We start from the raw sequence: 17,431 nt of genomic DNA on the forward strand, positions 1-17,431 counted from the left end.
TGCAGCCGTGACACTATCCCTGATCAACAGTGCCATGCCCCCATCTCTTTTGCCTCCCTCCCTGTCCTTTCTGAAACGTCTGAAGCCTGGCACTCTAGGTAACCATTCCTGCCCCTAAGCCATCCAAGTCTCTGTAATGGCCACAACATCATAGCTCCAAGTACTGATCCACGCTCTAAGCTCATCCGCTTTGTTCATGGTGCTTCTTGCATTAAAATAGACACATCTCAAACCATCAGTCTGAGCATATCCCTTCTCTATCACCTGCCTATCCTCTCTCTTGAACTGCCTCCAAGCTTTCTCTATTTGTGTATAAGATGATGAGAGACATTGTGTGGATAGTCAGAGGCTTTTTCCCAGGGCTGAAATGGCTGCCACAAGAGGACACAGGTTTAAGGTGCTGGGGAGCCGGTACAGAGGAGATGTCAGGGGTAATTTTTTTACTCAGAGAGTGGTGAGTGCATGGAATGGGCTGCCAGCAACGGTGGTGGAGGTGGATACGATCGGGTCTTTAAAGAGACATTTAGATAGGTACATGGAGCTAAGAAAAATAGAGGGCTATGGGTAAGCCTGGTAATTTCTAAGGTAGGGACATGTTCGGCTCATCTTTGTGGGCCAAAGAGCCTGTATTGTGCTGTAGGTTTTCTATGTTTCTATGTGAGCCAACCTCCCCTTCCTCCATCTCTTCAGTTTGGTTCCCACCTCCCAATAGCCTTAGCAAGCCTGGAATTTAGAAGAATGGGGATGATCTCATTGAAACCTATCGAATGGCGAAAGTCCTAGACAGAGTGAATGTGGTGAGGATGTTTCCTATTGTGAGTCTAGGACCAGAGGGCTCAGCGTCAGAATAGAGGGACATCTGTTTAGAACAAGATGAGGAGGAATTTCTTCAGCCAGAGAATCTGTGGAATTAGTGGTGAATCAGTGGAATTCTTGTCCACAGGCAGCTGTGGAGGTTGAATCTTTATGTGTATTTAAGGCAGAGGTTGATAGATTCTTGATTGGTCAGGACATGAAGGGATACGGGGAGAAGGCAGGAGAATCTGTGGTGAACCTGTGGAATTCTTTGCCGCAGACAACTGCAGGCCAAGTCATTGGGTACTTTTAAAGTGAATGCTTATTGGTTCTTGATTCGTAAGGGTATCAAAGGTTATGGGTAGAAGGCAGGAGAATGGGGTTGAAGAGTGATAATAAATTAGTCATGATGGAATGGTAGAACAGACTTGATGGGGTGAATGGCCTCATTCTGCTCTTGTGTCTTATGGTTGTATGATTCAACCTTCAGTACGGATTAAGGTTCATATTTTGCCTTGCAGAACCCTGGGCAATTGAGAGTTAATCCTGCAATTGTGTGAGGAATGTACTGTAGGTCAATTCCTTATTGATGGAAGGACAGGGCAAAAGTGAACTGAATGTTTAGTAAGCCTATCAGAACGATCAGTAAAGTGAGAGGGAAAGTTGATGGGATGTTTAAGACGTTAACTCCTGTATTTTAGACTAGAACTTTCTAGGGAAGCATGACTGACAGAGCTGCTAACTCACAGCTGCCGTGACCCGTCTGTGTGGATCTTGCACGTTCTCCCTCTGACCATGTGGCTTTTTCCCGAGTGCTTCTGATCCCTCGCACATCATCAAAGTGGTCAATGTAAAATGGCTTGTGGAAACAGGTCAATGTAAGTTGCCCCCAGCATGTGGACAAGAGGTAACGTTCAATGGGAATTGATAAGAATATGCAGTGAATAAGACAGGTTAGCGTAGGATTGACATAAATAGATGTTTGATGGTTGGCGTGGATGTGGTTCACACAAGAGCCTGTTTACACGCTGTACCTCTTCTCATTGCTACCATCAGGGAGGAGGTACAGGGGCCTGAAGATGCACACTAAATGATTCAGGAACAGCTTCTTCCCCTCCACCATCAGATTTCTTTTTTTTTTAATTTTATTTTTATTTGGATAAGGAATTCACAAATATCATGTACTTTTTTCACACATATAACCTTTTCCATTTTTTTATATGTATAAAACTACAATTATTTATACATTCTTAAGTACACATTGAGATGATATAAAAGGAAAATAAACATTTAAATAGATAATTATGTACTGTGGTAAATCTAACCTATCAGGCTAAGTAATGGAATTAGTTGTTAAGAAAAATGGTAATAATAGTTTCCATATAACCCTTCTGGACCATTTCCACTGGTCCAAAATGTTGTATATAAGCCTATGTATCAACCATTGTAGGTGTTTATATCCTAATTTGTTCATGCTTGCTCCTGCCCGCAGACATAATTATCCAATCCCTATGTACTTATTTACTTAATTTTTTCATTTTTTATCCCTTTCCCAAATCTTTCCCTTTACTTGTGTTAATTCTCTATTTTCCAAAAGAAAACAAAAAAAACAAACATTTAGACTAGGGGTGCTTACGTTAGCAATATTACTGTGTTGATGAGAAGAGCAGTATAAATCATTAGGAGAGTCATCTGAAGTCTGCTCGCATTGGGGTTATATATTCAATCCATTTATTCCAGATTTGATAAAATTTTTCTTTTTGAGTTCTCAGGGAGTAAGTCAACTTTTCTATTTTAAATATTTCCAAGATAATTTCGTACCAATCTTCTAATGTAGGTGGTATTGGATTTAGCCATTTTCTAGTGATTGATTTCTTACTTGCCGCTAAGAGGGCCTGCAGCAACTTTATATCTTCCTTCTGTTCAAGAAACAATACATGCCCCAAATAGAGCGTCTCAAAGTTCAGAGGTATCTGGGACCTAAGTACCTTAACTAATGTTCTATGAATACCTTCCCAAAATAGACTTAATTTAGGGCAATCCCAAAAAATATGAAAATGATTTGCCTCCTTGGAGCCGCACCTTCTCCAACACATCACATTTGTATCTTTATATTTTTCCTGATATGGGGTCTTGAAGTATCTTATAATATTTTTCCAACAATGTTCTCTCCAAGTCAAAGAATTAGTCGAGGACCATTGAAAGCTGCAGATTTTCCCCCAAGCCTCCTCTGAAAGTACCAACCCCGCTTCTTTCTCCCACTTCTCTTTAATATACAGTGTATTTACATTTTTAGCATGGGAGAGTGCATTATATAATCGAGAAACTGATTTACTAAGTATTGAACTGCAAGCCGAATTCAGAATCTTGAAAATTCTAATTCTACTGTTGATAGGTCTGTATATCTACAACTCTGGTTAACATAGTTTCGTACTTGAAGGTACCTAAAAAAGTCATTATGTTCTAGGCCATGTTTGTCCTGCAGGATTTGGAAACTTTGTAATACTCTTTTATCTCTAAATGAGAGGTAGGTTGTAAGACCTTTCTTTATCCATAGCTCAAATCTTTTATCTCCTCTGTTAGGAAGGAATTCGGTATCATATGCACACCATCTAAAGAGTTTTAACATGTTATTAATTCCACATGAATTAACCACCTTCTGCCATACTTTTAATGTAAGATTTATCCAAGCGTTTTTAAATTTTTCCAACTGGGCCATCAATCCTTTGTCAGCTATTGAGGCCTGAAGAGGAAAACTGTCAACTAATCCAAATTCTATTTCCTTCCATCTAGCCTTATATTCCCTATTACACCAATATAACAGAGGGGTTATCTGTGAAGCATAAAAATAATTTCTCAGGCAAGGAAGAACCATACCTCCTCCTTCCTTCGCTAACTGTAAGGTGTTATATCGAATTCTAGGTTTCTTTCCTTGCCAAATGAAGCGGGAAATCCATTTGTCCCATTCCCTGAGTTGATTATCATCCACCTCCACCGGTAAAGTACGGAAAAGATACAATAACCGAGGAAGAATATTCATTTTTATAGTATTTATCCCTGAATTTAAACTTAAAAAGGGGATAAGATTCCATCTATGCATATCTGCTTTTATCTCCGAGATTAATGGCCCATAATTTACCTGTGACAGCGTTGAAAGATCCTTCGGCAGGGTTATTCCTAAATATTTTAATGATTTAGCTTCCCACTTAAGATCATATGTATCCTGCAACTTTTTGGATGGTGTATAATTTAGGGACATAACCTGCGTTTTCTTTACAGTTATTTTATAACCTGATATTTTCCCAAAGTCATCCAACAGTGTAAACAATCCTATAAATGATTTTTCTGGTTCACTCAGATAGACCAAAACATCATCTGCGAATAACGCCACTTTCTGTTCAATCCCTGCCACCTTGATACCTCTTACGATTTCGCTCTGTCTTATTAGTTGGGCAAGCGGTTCAATATATAGCGGAAAAAGGAGAGGAGAAATTGGGCATCCCTGTCCAGTGCCTCTCTCTAAGATGAAGGAGTCAGAGAGGTCCCCATTTATCTTAATTCGGGCTGTAGGGCCGTCATATAGAGTCTGAATTACTTTAATAAACTTTTCTTGAAAGCCGAATCTTCCTAACACTCTGTATAGGAATGCCCAACTAACCGAATCAAAAACTTTCTCAGCGTCCAATCCTACCACCATTGTCTCTGTCTCGTTCTTATTAACCTGTTCTAATACGTGCAGAGTTCTCCTTATGTTGTCCTGTGTTTGTCTTTGTTGAATAAATCCAGTCTGGTCTAAGTGGATTAGGCCAGGTAAAAGCTTTTCCAATCTGCGCGCTAATATAGATGTAAATAGTTTGTAATCTAAATTAAGAACACTAATTGGCCGATAATTGCCACATTCTAGTTTATCTTTACTCTCTTTAGGAATAACTGAAATAATCGCTTCTCTCCAGGAAGGTGGAGTTTCTCCTCTCTGCAAGATCCAATTAAAGGTGTTAAGTAGTAATGGGGCTAACTGTGTCTTCAGGGACTTGTACCACTCTGGGGTAAACCCATCAGAACCCGGGGACTTTCCAGCCTTTAACCTAGAGATGGCCACGTTCAGTTCTTTGACAGTTACTGGTTCTAATAAACTTTCATTTTGTAAATCTGTAAATTTAGGTAGATCTAAAAAATTCAATACACTGTCTATATAGGGCTCATTGGGGGCCCGGGGTTGGGAGTACAGCTCTCGATAATATGTTTCAAAACTCTCTTGAATTTTCCCTATTGTACTCTCCACAAGCTTTGTCTTTGGATTCTTTATTTTATGAATTGTATTGTCTGCTTGTTGTTTTCGTAATTTATATGCTAATAATCTAGCTGATTTACCTCCTACTTCATAATTCTTTTGTCTCAGGTAAAGAAGATTTCTTTGAGTTTCCAACGTATAAATATCGTCAATTTCACTTTGCAATTTCCTAATTTCCTGTTTTCGATTTGAATTACTTTTGTTGCTATCTACAACTTGAAGTTGTTTTAATTTTCCTTGAAGGTCTGCTAATTTTTGTGCATTGATTTTTTTCATGTGAGTGGTAATGGAAATAATCTTCCCTCTCAGTACAGCTTTCAATGTATCCCATAAGATCACTGGTGATGTTTCTCCCGTGTCATTAAGGTCTAGATATTCTTTGATTTCTCCCCTTAATCTCTCCATTACTTTTGGGTTATTGAGTATATGTGAGTTTAGCCTCCATAGTGTTTTCCTCATTTTCCTTTCCAGGATTAGAGACATAGAGACTGGGCTATGATCCGACAGATCAATTGTTGCAATATTACAGTTTTTTATCCTGAGTCTATCTGTATTAAAGATAAAGAAATAGTCTATCCTTGAATAGGCTGAATGAGGGAAAGAGTAATATGTATAATCTTTACTAGTAGGGTGTAATTCCCTCCAGACATCTATAATTCCCAACTCCTCCATCAATGAATTCACTTTCCGAGTCAGAGGTTTATTCTGAGTAACTATTCTTGAAGAATCTAATATAGGATTTAATCTAATATTAAAATCCCCTCCACAAATTACTACCCCTTGAGAACTGACCATTAGGTCAAAAATGTGTCTATAAAATGACCATTCACAACCTGGAGGAGCATAAACATTCAGCAATGTTATTTCTGTACCTTCTATTCTTCCTGTGATTTTTACGAACCGTCCTTCTTTGTCTCTAGTCTCTGAAATATGTTCATAATTAAGAGTACTTGATATTAAAGTAGCTACCCCTCTTTTGTGACTCAATTTATATGATGAATAAAATACATGCTTAAAGCCCATTCTTTTTAATTTTCCATGTTCAGATTGGCTCATATGTGTTTCCTGGAGGAAAGCTATTTGTGCCCTCTCTTTTTTCAATTTAGACATAATCTTATTTCTTTTAATTGGATTCAAAACCCCATTAACATTATAGGAAATTATTTTTACCAATTCAGTTTGCATTTTTCTCTAGTAGAAAAAAAAACACTCTCCTTTTCTAACGAAACAGTAGGCAATCCCTTCTCAACAGTAAACCAAGACATATAACCACACCCTAGACATTTTTGAACGTGCAACATTTGAAAATTTTTCCCGACTTCCCACAGTGAGGCCTGAGCACCGACCCGCCTCAGTTCAGAGGGATAACCTCTATCTTCACCCTGTGTTAGAGGGCCCTCAGCAGTTTGAATAATCATAGAGAATTTTCTCCTACTTATGTCTCGACCATATTGCTATCATTCAAGTTATTCCGTCTAGTTACCAGTTTTCATTTTACCTTTAAGTTCGATTTACTCTTTTTGGTCATTTCTCTTAATTAATCTGTGTTCTCTGTACATTCGCGTCTGAATATTTGCAGCTTTTCCTTGTAGTTTGACACTCTGGTTCGTGTGGAGCGCCCTCGCCCCACTAACTGCCACGACTTCTGCCGAATCCTCTCCAGTAGCGACTCCGGTTGGGTGATAACTTTAATAGGTCGTCCCCGGTCCGCCAGGTCCAACGTTGCCTCCTCCACCGTAGCGTAAGTTTTTGTCCCTTCGTTGTAAAAGACTCTCAGCCGAGCTGGATACAGGGTCTGGAATCTGATGTTGTTTTCCTTCAGGACTCTCCGTGTTTCCTTCCGTCTGGCAAGAATCCCCGGTGCGTAGTCGTGGTCTAAACTGATTTACATTTGTTTCTTTTGCCATGCCCTTTTAAGCACCTCTTCCTTCGTTCTGTAACTGAGAGATCTGACCAGAATCGATCTGGGCTGGGCGCCTGCTGGAGGCTGTGGTGCCAACGCGCGGTGAGCTCTTTGCGGCCGGTATATCAAGGTTCTCTCTAAGTAGCTTCTCCACGAAGGGAATCATCAATCCGGGTTTACCTTCAGTTCCTTCGGGAACTCAGTAAATCCTCACATTTTCCTTTCTCGAGCGGCCTTCTTGATCCATTAGTTTCCACTGGAGCTGGTCTTGCAGCTTCAGCATTTCTGCTATCACCTCCTCTGCGTTTTGTAGCTCCTCTTCAATTCCAACAATCCTCGCTTCGGCTTCATCTATCTGCGAGTTAGTTTTTACTATTTCTCCTTTAATATCTTCCAGCTGTTTGCTGTTATCTTGTCGGAACTCGCGAATCTCTCTGAGAATCAAGGACAGAGTCACCGATTCCCCCTCATTATCTCCGCCCTGGCTTACCGTGGGGGAGCTAGGCCCGTCGCCTTGCTGCGTCTCTTTATGTTTATCAGCCTTCGGAGCGGACTTTTTAATCTTGTTCTTAGACATCATCCTTGTCCCTTTTATTAATATAGTTATGCAATATTAAGTATTTGTCTAAATTCGATTATGAGGCAGTTTACCTTTTGTGTCGAGAGACCTTTTCCTTACGCCGCCATTCCCTTGATGACCCGGAAGTCTCCCCACCATCAGATTTCTGAATGTTTCTTGAACACTACCTCTTTATTCTTTTTTTTCCATTGTTTATTTATTTTGTTACTTGTAAGTTTATATTTTACACTGTCCTGCTGCAGCAAAGTAACCCATTTCACATCATCAAAGTCAGTGATAATAAATTTGCAAAGACGAGGAATTCTGCAGATGCTGGACATTCAAGCAACACACATCAAAGTTGCTGGTGAACCCCCAATCCCTCTGGTCGTCGTCCCCATCCCTCCCCACTGATCTCCCTCCTGGCATTTATCCTTTGTTACGTACCCCGTAACTGGGTTGCCAAACCAGCAGAAATGGACCACTTAGTTGGAGTCTGGATTACTGGGACTAAGGAAGTTTTATTAAAGAAATAAGTAACACAGTACTCTAATCAAAAGGATATAAATGCAACAGTTTAGCAATGATAAAACACACATGTACACAGAACTAGGATAATAGGATCAATCAAGCTCTATCGCAGTCTAGGGGTAAAACGATCAGTCTCAAGTGACGCAGAGTTCAGTTCAATTGAGTTCAGTTCAGTTCACAGTAATCGCTGTTGTGCCGTTGGGGCGGGGAGAAGAGAGAGCGAAAGCGAATGAATATTCAAAACGGATTCCACACAGACCTTCAATATTCCTCGCAGTTAGCTTTCGGGCGAGCCCTTTGTAATGTCTTCTGAGGTCACTGACTGTGACCCCTTCGTTCCAGATACGATCGTTCTTCTGCGGTGAACCCGGCACCCAGGCAAGGGCGGACACACACACCAGGTTCCCGCCGACCGTATCTTTCTACCCTGTGCGTCTATGGCTGGTCCCACGAGCAGACCTCAAAAACTCCCACCAACTTGTGGGGGTACACTGCTTCCAGGGTCTCATTACCTCGTAGAGTCGTGTGTATGTTACCTTAGCGAACCTGTCACTTTTTATCCCCCTGCTGGGGTATCGCCTGTCCATCAAACTTCAGTTCAGGGTTCAAAGCCACCGGTCTCTGACAATACTCGGAACCGTGTCTCCTTTCGGTAATCTCTCTCGCCTCTCTCTTATTAGCACCTTGCATGTTCCCTCATTGTCCTCTTATCAGCATCAATCTTCTGATAACTGGTTCTCTTGTCACACCTTGTAAGCGGAACAAGTGCTACACATGCCCTTACACTTCCTCCCTTACCAACATTCAGGGCCCCAGACAGTCCTTCCAGGTGAGGCGACACTTCACCTGTGAGTCGGCTGGGGTGATATACTGCGTCCGGTGCTCCCGATGTGACCTTCTATATATTGGCGAGACCCGATGCAGACTGGGAGATCGTTTTGCTGAACACCTACGCTCTGTCTGCTAGAGAAAGCAGGATCTCCCAGTGGCCACACCTTTTAATTCCACATCCCATTCCCATTCTGACACGGCTGTCCACGGCCTCCTCTACTGTAAAGATGAAGCCACACTCAGGTTGGAGGAACAACACCTTATATTCCGTCTGGGTAGCCTCCAACCTGATAGCATGAACATTGACTTCTCTAACTTCCGCTAATGTCCCACCTCCCCCTCGTACCCCATCCATTATTTATTCATATACACACATTCTTTCTCTCTCCTTTTTCTCCCTCTGTCCCTCTGACTATACCCCTTGCCCATCCTCTGGGTCCCCCTCCCCCCCCCCCTTTTCCTTCTCCCTGGGCCTCCTGTCCCATGATCCTCTCGTATCCCTTTTGCCAATCACCTGTCCAGCTCTTGGCTCCATCCCTCCCCCTCCTGTCTTCTCCTGTCATTTTGGATCTCCCCTTCCCCCTCCCACTTTCAAATCTCTTACTAGCTCTTCCTTCAGTTAGTCCTGACAAAGGGTCTCGGCTTGAAACGTTGACTGTACCTCTTCCTAGAGATGTTGCCTGGCCTGCTGTGTTCACCAGCAACTTTGATAGTAAACCTGAATGTGATTCTGAAAGGCTAATTGTATTTTATTATGTATTTTTTCTTTAAAGGCAACAGTTGTGCTGACAGTTTCCTGTACCTGTACCTGGAGGTTTTGGCAGAACCACTGAATGGCATCCCTTTAAGGGACCTTATTTATAGTCTGCAGAACCGAAATATTCTGACCGATGTGGAGAATGACCTGCTGATGAAAACCTCCCCCGTACACAGAGGCCAGAGGCTGCTGGAGGTCATTGTCTACATGAAGTCGGCTGCTGAGAAGGCTGAGTTTGTTTTCCTTTTGGAAGAAGAGCGCAGATCCTTCCCGACGCTGAAAAAATGTCTGGATGAGTTTCAACAGGAATTTGAAAAACTGCGTAAGTGGAATGGGATGTCTACAGAATAAGTCTGGGATCCTTGCCGGTTATTTTTAATTCGGCTTTTTAGTTTTGTTAACCTGGTGAAAATTATCCCTCATCTGATCAGAAATATTAATTACTGGCTGTGATAACATCCTGCATTATAATAACGTCAGAATTTGCTGCAGACTTTAGAATACTAGTTAATTGACTGTAAGGGTGTTAGGGTGTTGTGAAAGGCACTATAAAGTACAAAGTCATTTTGCAATGGGGATTTTTAATGTCTGAATATGTTTCACCTCTGCAACATGGGTTATAGGGAGAAGTTAGACAGGCTGGGCCTTTACTCCTTGGAGCAAAGGAGACTGAGTGGTGATTTCATACAGATAATTAAAATCATGAGTGCCTTCGGTAGGTGAGCGGTGTTTTTCCCAGAGTTGGTGATCAAAAACTAGAGGACATAGTTTCAACGTTAGAGGTGAAATAGTATCTCAGGGATAATTTAGTTATACAGTGAGTGGTGGATAAATGGAATATATTTATCCAAATATAATCTATTTAATATTGAAAGGCATAGGTAGAGTGAATGTGGACAGGATGTTTCCTATAGTAGGGAACAAAGGGTACAACTTCAGAATAGAAGGATGTCCCTTTAGAATAGAGATGAAGAGGAATTTAATTAGCTAGAGGGTGGTGAATCTGTGGAATTCATTGCCATGGGTGACTGTGGAGGCCGGGTGTGTGTGTATGTGTGTGTGTATATATATATATATATATATATATATATATATATATTTAAAGTGAAGGTCGATAGTTCCTTGATTAGTAAGAGCAAGGTTATGGGGAGAAGGCAGGAGAATAGGTTTGAAAGGGATAATTAATCAGCCATTATTGAATGGTGGAGTGGAGCTGATGGGCAGAATGGCTGAAATCTGCTTAAACATCTTCTGATCTTATGGAACGAGCTGCCAGAGGAAGTGGTTACGGCATGTACTTTTGATACATTTAAGAAGAATGCCGATGGGTACGTGAACGATGAGAACTTGAGCATATACCAAGTGCTGGGGAATTGGGTTAGCTTGAATCTATGGTACATCTTTTTGGTATGGGCACGGGCGGGCCAAAGGGTCTTTATCCATACTGTACAACCCTATGACTCTATACATATAGCTCTTGTTGTCCAACTGATCCGGGTCCCAGACACAAATCTGCTGACTGTGTTCAGTCGAGCCAAAGACTGGTCAGTGTTGATGTTCATGCACTACATATACCTCCTACTACCTTCCCCCACTCTGTCCTGCACCACATATTCTCTTTGGAATTGTGCATTTGTTAAGTGTAATTCATATAATGTCTTTTAAGAAGTTTGTGACATTATTCAGAAAGTATGAAAATTGGGACTTCTATAGAAAACTCAATACAGGCAGTCTCCAGGTTATGAAAGACCTGATTTACAAGAATCTGACTTTCTGTAAATTCTTTCATAAATCTTTAATGAATTGTTCAGGGTCGTAATAATAATAAATGGGGTTGTGATGGCATAAGAGACATGATATAAGAAACTGTGACCTACAGCAAAAAAAGCATACTGCTGTGGGAACAGAGTGGCAGCAAAGGGAGAGTCGAGACTTTGCCTGAGGACTGATTCATGATCTTGGTTAACAGCCTGCATGTGGATACTTTCCATTACTTTAATAATAAGTGGTGATAATTTGATCATGAAAGATGTACAATGAAATTTTTAAAAAGCTATAGGAAGTGTATGCAGAGCAATAGAACATGTCCTGTCTTGTACATAGAACTTAACATTATAGCACAGTACTGGCCCTTCAGCCCCGACTCTTTAATCTACTCCAAATCAATCCAACCCTTGCTTCCACATACCAATCCATTCTCATCCATTTGCTCTCAAATGTCTCTAATATATCTGTCTCTACCAGTATTGACACTCCAGGCAGCACCTTCCACACACCCACTACTCTCTGTTTTAAAAAAAATTATCTTTGACATCTCATTATACTTTACTCCAAATACCATAAAGCTTTGCTGCCTTCTGTTAGTCATTTTCTGCCCTGTGAAAAAATCACTCTATCTATGCCTTTTATAATCTTGTATATCTCTATCAAGTGACCTCACATACTCTCACTCCAAAGGGAAAAGTCTTAGCTTGCTCAACTTATCTTCATAAGACGTGCTGTCTAACCCAGGCTGTTCCCTGGTAGATCTCCTCTGCACTGTCACTAAATCTGCCACATTCTTCCTATAATGAGGTGACCAGAAAGGAACACAATTACAGTCGTCCCTCGGTATCTGTGGGGGATTGGTTTCCGGGACCCCCCACGGATACCGAATTCCGTGGATGCTCAAGTCCCGTATATAAAATGGTGTAGTATTTGCATATAACCTATGCACATCCTCCTGTATACTTTAAATCATCTCTAGATTACTTATAATACCTAATGCTATGTAAATAGTGGTTACACTGTATTGTTTAGGGAATAAGGACGCTTTGGAGGAGGCTCAGTAATACTAATGTCAGGATATGTGCTCAAACAACGAGTGCTGGAGAGAGAATTTCCGGGGTTTTTTTTGATCCTGATCCGCGGTTAGTTGAATCTGCGGATGCGGAACCCGCGGATACAGAGGGCCGACTGTATTCTAACCAGTACTCCATTGCAAGTAATATTGCTCTACACCCTCTCTAAATACTCACAATGCAAGTAATATTCCTCTGCACCCTCTATCAATATTCTCAATACTCTAATACTGCTTTAATCCTCTGTCAATACTCCTAAGTAATACTGCTCTGTACCCTCTCTCAATACTCCAATACTGGAAGTAATACTGCTCTGCACTGTCTCTAAATACTGACAATACTCCAGGTAATATTCATCTGCACCCTCTCTCAATACTCCAAATAATACTGCTCTGCACCCTCTCCAAAGCATCCACTTCCGTGCTCTCATGAGGTGACCAGAACTCCAAGTGTGGTCTAATCATAATTTTATAGCTGTACCATTATCCTTATACATTGTGATTACATTGTTCATTAATACAAATAACACAGTAACTCTCCAATGAATGCTATTTTCCATTCTTTCATCCCAGGTGATGGTTACATACCTCGCTTCAAAAGATACATGCCGCTTAAGAGACTGCGAAGGCGTGAGGATCTCCCAGCGGAAGAGCGAAACTCTTACTGTAATTTCTTCCGGCTGATGTACCTCATTATCTTGGAGGGGACACGGACAGCACAGAAGGTTTTTGCCGAGCGTGTGTCCCCCAGTGACCTGCAGGCAGAAATTCGGAAGCTGAAGAAAACGGAACTGCACCGGTACTTCAGGGAATATCAGGCAACCTTTGCCTCCCACTCTGACTGGGCGTTGCTATATCCGCAGAAGACTTCCCGCCTGGAGTTCCAGAAGTACGATATCACACTCATCGTCTTTCTGATGATGCACGTCAAGTCCTTCCCCGCGCCGAGAAAAGGCTGGCGGACAGAGCCCCCCACAGATGACCACTCCAAGCCTGCCAGCCTCCTGCGACTGCTGTACTTGCGGAGGCGGCTAGTGCTGAGGGATGGTTACCTCGGCGTGCCAGAAGAGGAGTTCCTGGTGATTTGGAGCGAGGCGAAGCAGTGTCTCTGCCACCTCGGGAAGGACCCTGAGGAGATTGAGGACATCATGTTCACGCCAGGTTACGTGCTCTGGAAGGATTATAAGCTGATCTCTGAACTCATGGGGAGGCAGTGCTCGGAGTTGACCGGACAGTACATGATGGCAATGAAAGCTCACCTACGTAAGGACCTCTTCTATCCTAATCTGCTGCAGTGCCGAGACCACACACTTACAACACAGAGTAACATGGTGGGAAGATCCTCTCTGATTGCCAATGTTATACAACACACACAAAATGCTGGAGGAACTCAGCAAGTCAAGCAGCATCTATAGAGGGGATAAACTGTTGACATTTCAGACCCGAATCTTCATCAGGTCAAAAGCGTTGACTGTTTATTCCCCTCCATTGATGCTGCCTGTTTGCTAAGTTCCTCCAGCATTTTAAGACCATAAGATATAGGAGCAGAATTAGGCCATTTGGTCCATTGAGTCTGATATGCCGTTTCATCATGATCAATCAATTTCCCTCTTGGCCCCAATCTCCTGCCTTCTCCTCATATCCCTTCATGCCCTGACTAATCAAGAATCTGTCAACCTCTGCCTTAAATATACATAAAGATTTGGCCTCCACAGCTGCCTGTGGCCAAGAATTCCACTGATTCACCACTAATTCCACAGATTCTCTGGCTAAAGAAATTCCTCCTCATCTCTGTTCTAATTGGATATCCCTCTATTCTGAGGCTGTGCCTTCTGGTACTTTTATATTTGTATGCTGTAGCACTTACTTTTTATTTGCAATTGTTTTGTAAATAACACTATTCTTTTGCAGTTCTGGTCAGGTGCTAATTGCATTTCATTGGCTTTGTATCTGTACTTGGCACAATAACAATAAAGTTGAATCTAATCTAAACTCCCCACTATAGGAAACCTCCTCTCCACATCCACTCTATCAAGGCCTTTCACCATTCAATAGGTTTCAGTGAGGTCACCCCTCATTCTTCTGAATTCCATTGAGTAGAGGCCCAGAGCCATCAAAAGTTCTTCCTATGCAAGCCATTCAAACCCGGAATCATTTTTATGAACCTCCTTTGAACCCTCTCCAGTTTTAGCATATCTTTTCTTAGATAAGGGGCCCAAAGCTGCGCATAATACCCCAAGTGAGGCCTCACTAGTGTCAACATTAAAGTCTCACCATTACATCCTTGCTTTTATATTATAGTACTATTGAGTTATACAAGTATTTGAATAGACATGGACTGATTAGGGATAGTCTTCGTGGCTTTGTGCGTGGTAGGTCGTGTCTAACCAATCTTACAGTTTTCAAGGATATTACCATGAAAGTGGATGAAGGCAAGGCAGTGGATGTTGCCTACATGGACTTTAGCAAGGCCTTTGACAGGATCACACACAGGAGGTTGGTCAAGAAGGTTCAGTCTCTTGGTGTTCAAGATGAGGTAGTAAACTGGATTAGACATTGGCTTTGTGGGAGAAGCCAGAGGGTGGTGGTAGAGGGTTTGCCTCCCTGACTGGAGGCCTGTGACTGGTGGAGTGCCACAGGGATCAGTGCTGGGTCCATTGTTGTTTGACATCTGTATCAATGATCTCAAAAATAATGTGGTTAACTGGATCAGCAGATTTGCTGATGACACCAACATTTGGGTGTAGCGGACAGTGAGGAAGGCTATCAAGGGCTGCAGAGGGATCTGCATCAGCTGGAAAAATGGGCTGAAAAACAGCAGATGGGATTTAATGCAGACAAGTGCAAGGCTTTGCACTTTGGTAGGACCAACCAGGGTAGGACTTACACAGTGAACGGTAGGTCACTGGGGAGTGTGGTAGAACAAAGGGATCTGGGAACACAGGTACATAATTCATTGAAAGTGGCATCACAGGTAGATAGGGTCGTAATTAAAGCTTTTGGCACATTGGCCTTCATAAATCAAAGTATTGAGTACAGGAAATGGAATGTTATGTTAAATTTGTGTCAGACATTGGTGAGGCCTAATTTGGAGTACTGTGTGCAGTTTTGGTCACCTACCTACAGGAAAGATGCAAGTAAAGTTGAAATAGTACAGAGAAAATTTACAAGGAATTTGCCAGATCTGGAGGACCTGAGTAACAAGGAAGGATTGAATAGATTAGGACTGTATTCTATAGAACGTAGAAAATTGAGAGAACATTTGATAGACGTATACAAAATTATGAGGAGTATATTTAAGGTAAATGCAAGCAGGTTTTTTCCACTGAGGTTGGGTGAGACTACAACCAGAGGTCATGGCTTAAGGATGAAAGGTGACAAGTATAAGGGGAACATGAGGGGAAACTATTTCACTCAAGTGGTGCATACAAGCTCGATTTCAATGTTAAGAAAGTTTGGGTAGATACATGGATAGTAGGGATGTGGAGGACTCTGGTCCAGATGCAGGTTGTTGGAAGGAGGCAGTTTAAATGATTTTGCCATGGACTAGATGAGCCAAAGGGCCTGTCTCTATGCTGTACTTCTCTATGACTCTGTGAATGCTATCAATGCATTTGCCTTCCTAACACCAAGTCAAACTGCAAATTAGCCTTTAGGGAATTCTGCACAAGGACTCCCAAGTCCCTTTGTATCTCAGATTTTTTAATTTTCTCTCTATTGAGAAAATAGTATTCACTTTTATTTTGTCTACCAAAGTGCATGACTATACATTCCATTTGCTACTTGCTCATTTTCCTCATCTGTCCTTGTGTAACCTCTCTGCTTCCTCAAAACTACCTGCCCCTCCACTTATCGTCTGTAAACTTGGCCACAAAGCCATCAATTCCTTCATCCAAATCATTGACATATAATGGAAAAAGAATCGGTCTCAACACAGCCCCCTGTGGAACACCACTAGTCACCGGCAGCCAGTCAGAAAAGGCTCCCTTTATTCCCACTCTTTGCCTCCTGCCAGTCAGTCACTCTTTATCCATGCAAGAATCTTTCCTGTGATACCATGGACCCTTAACTTGTTAAGCAGCCTCATGTGTGACATCATGTCAAAGGCCTTCTGAAAATCCAAGTACACAACATTCACTGATTCTCCTTTGTCTATCCTGCTTGTTGTTTCTTCCAACCGATTTGTCATTCAAGATTTCCCCTTAAGTAAACCATGCTGACTACAGCCTATTTTATCATGTGCCTCCAAGTACCACAACACCATATCCTTAACAATTGACTGTAACATCTTCCCAACTACTAAAAGTCAGACTAACTGGCCTATAGTTTCCTTTCTTCTGCCTCTCTTCCCTTCTTGGAGTGGAGTGACATTTGCAATTTTCCATTCCTCCAGAACCATGCCAGAATCAATTGATTCTTGAAAGATCATTACTAATGCCTCCACAATTTCTTCAGCCACCTCTTTCAGAACTCTAAGGTGTATTCCATCTGGCCCAGGTGACATCCACCTTCAGAATGTCTTCCATGGTGAAGACTGATGTAAAATACTTATTGTTTGTCTACCATTTCCTTGTCCCTCATTACGACATCTCCAGCATGATTTTCCAGTGGTCCGATATTCACTCTTGCCTCTTTTTTGCACTTAATGTACCTGAAGAAAATTTTGGAATCCTCTTTAATTTTATTGGCTAGCTCACCTAGAGTACATATTCTATCTTTTCCTTCTTAATGATTTTTAGTTGCTTGCTGTTGGTATTTGAAACCTTCCCAATCCTCCAATTTCCCACAAATCTTTGCTCTATTATATGCCCTCTCTTTGGCTTTAACTTCCTTTGTCAACCACAGTTACGTCATCCTGCCTTTAGAATACTTCCTCCTCTTTGGGATGTATCTATTCTGCGCCTTCCAGATTGCTCCCAGAAACT

General features: G+C 41.7%; 1 protein-coding gene across 5 annotated transcripts in view; it reads left to right on the top strand.

Annotated features, from left to right (window-relative positions):
* LOC140212721 (E3 ubiquitin-protein ligase DZIP3-like) overlaps window positions 1–17,431 on the top strand; it is a 187,596-nt gene that overhangs the window by 81,173 nt on the left and 88,992 nt on the right. For all 5 annotated transcript variants that reach the window (XM_072283827.1, XM_072283828.1, XM_072283823.1 and 2 more), the window contains 2 exons: window positions 9,684–9,989; window positions 13,080–13,769. In XM_072283827.1, the coding sequence (XP_072139928.1) occupies window positions 9,684–9,989; window positions 13,080–13,769 (996 nt within the window). The remainder of the gene's footprint in view (window positions 1–9,683; window positions 9,990–13,079; window positions 13,770–17,431) is intronic.

Source organism: Mobula birostris, chromosome 20 (genome assembly GCF_030028105.1).
Source record: "Mobula birostris isolate sMobBir1 chromosome 20, sMobBir1.hap1, whole genome shotgun sequence".
Classification (NCBI taxonomy): Eukaryota; Metazoa; Chordata; class Chondrichthyes; order Myliobatiformes; family Myliobatidae; genus Mobula; species Mobula birostris.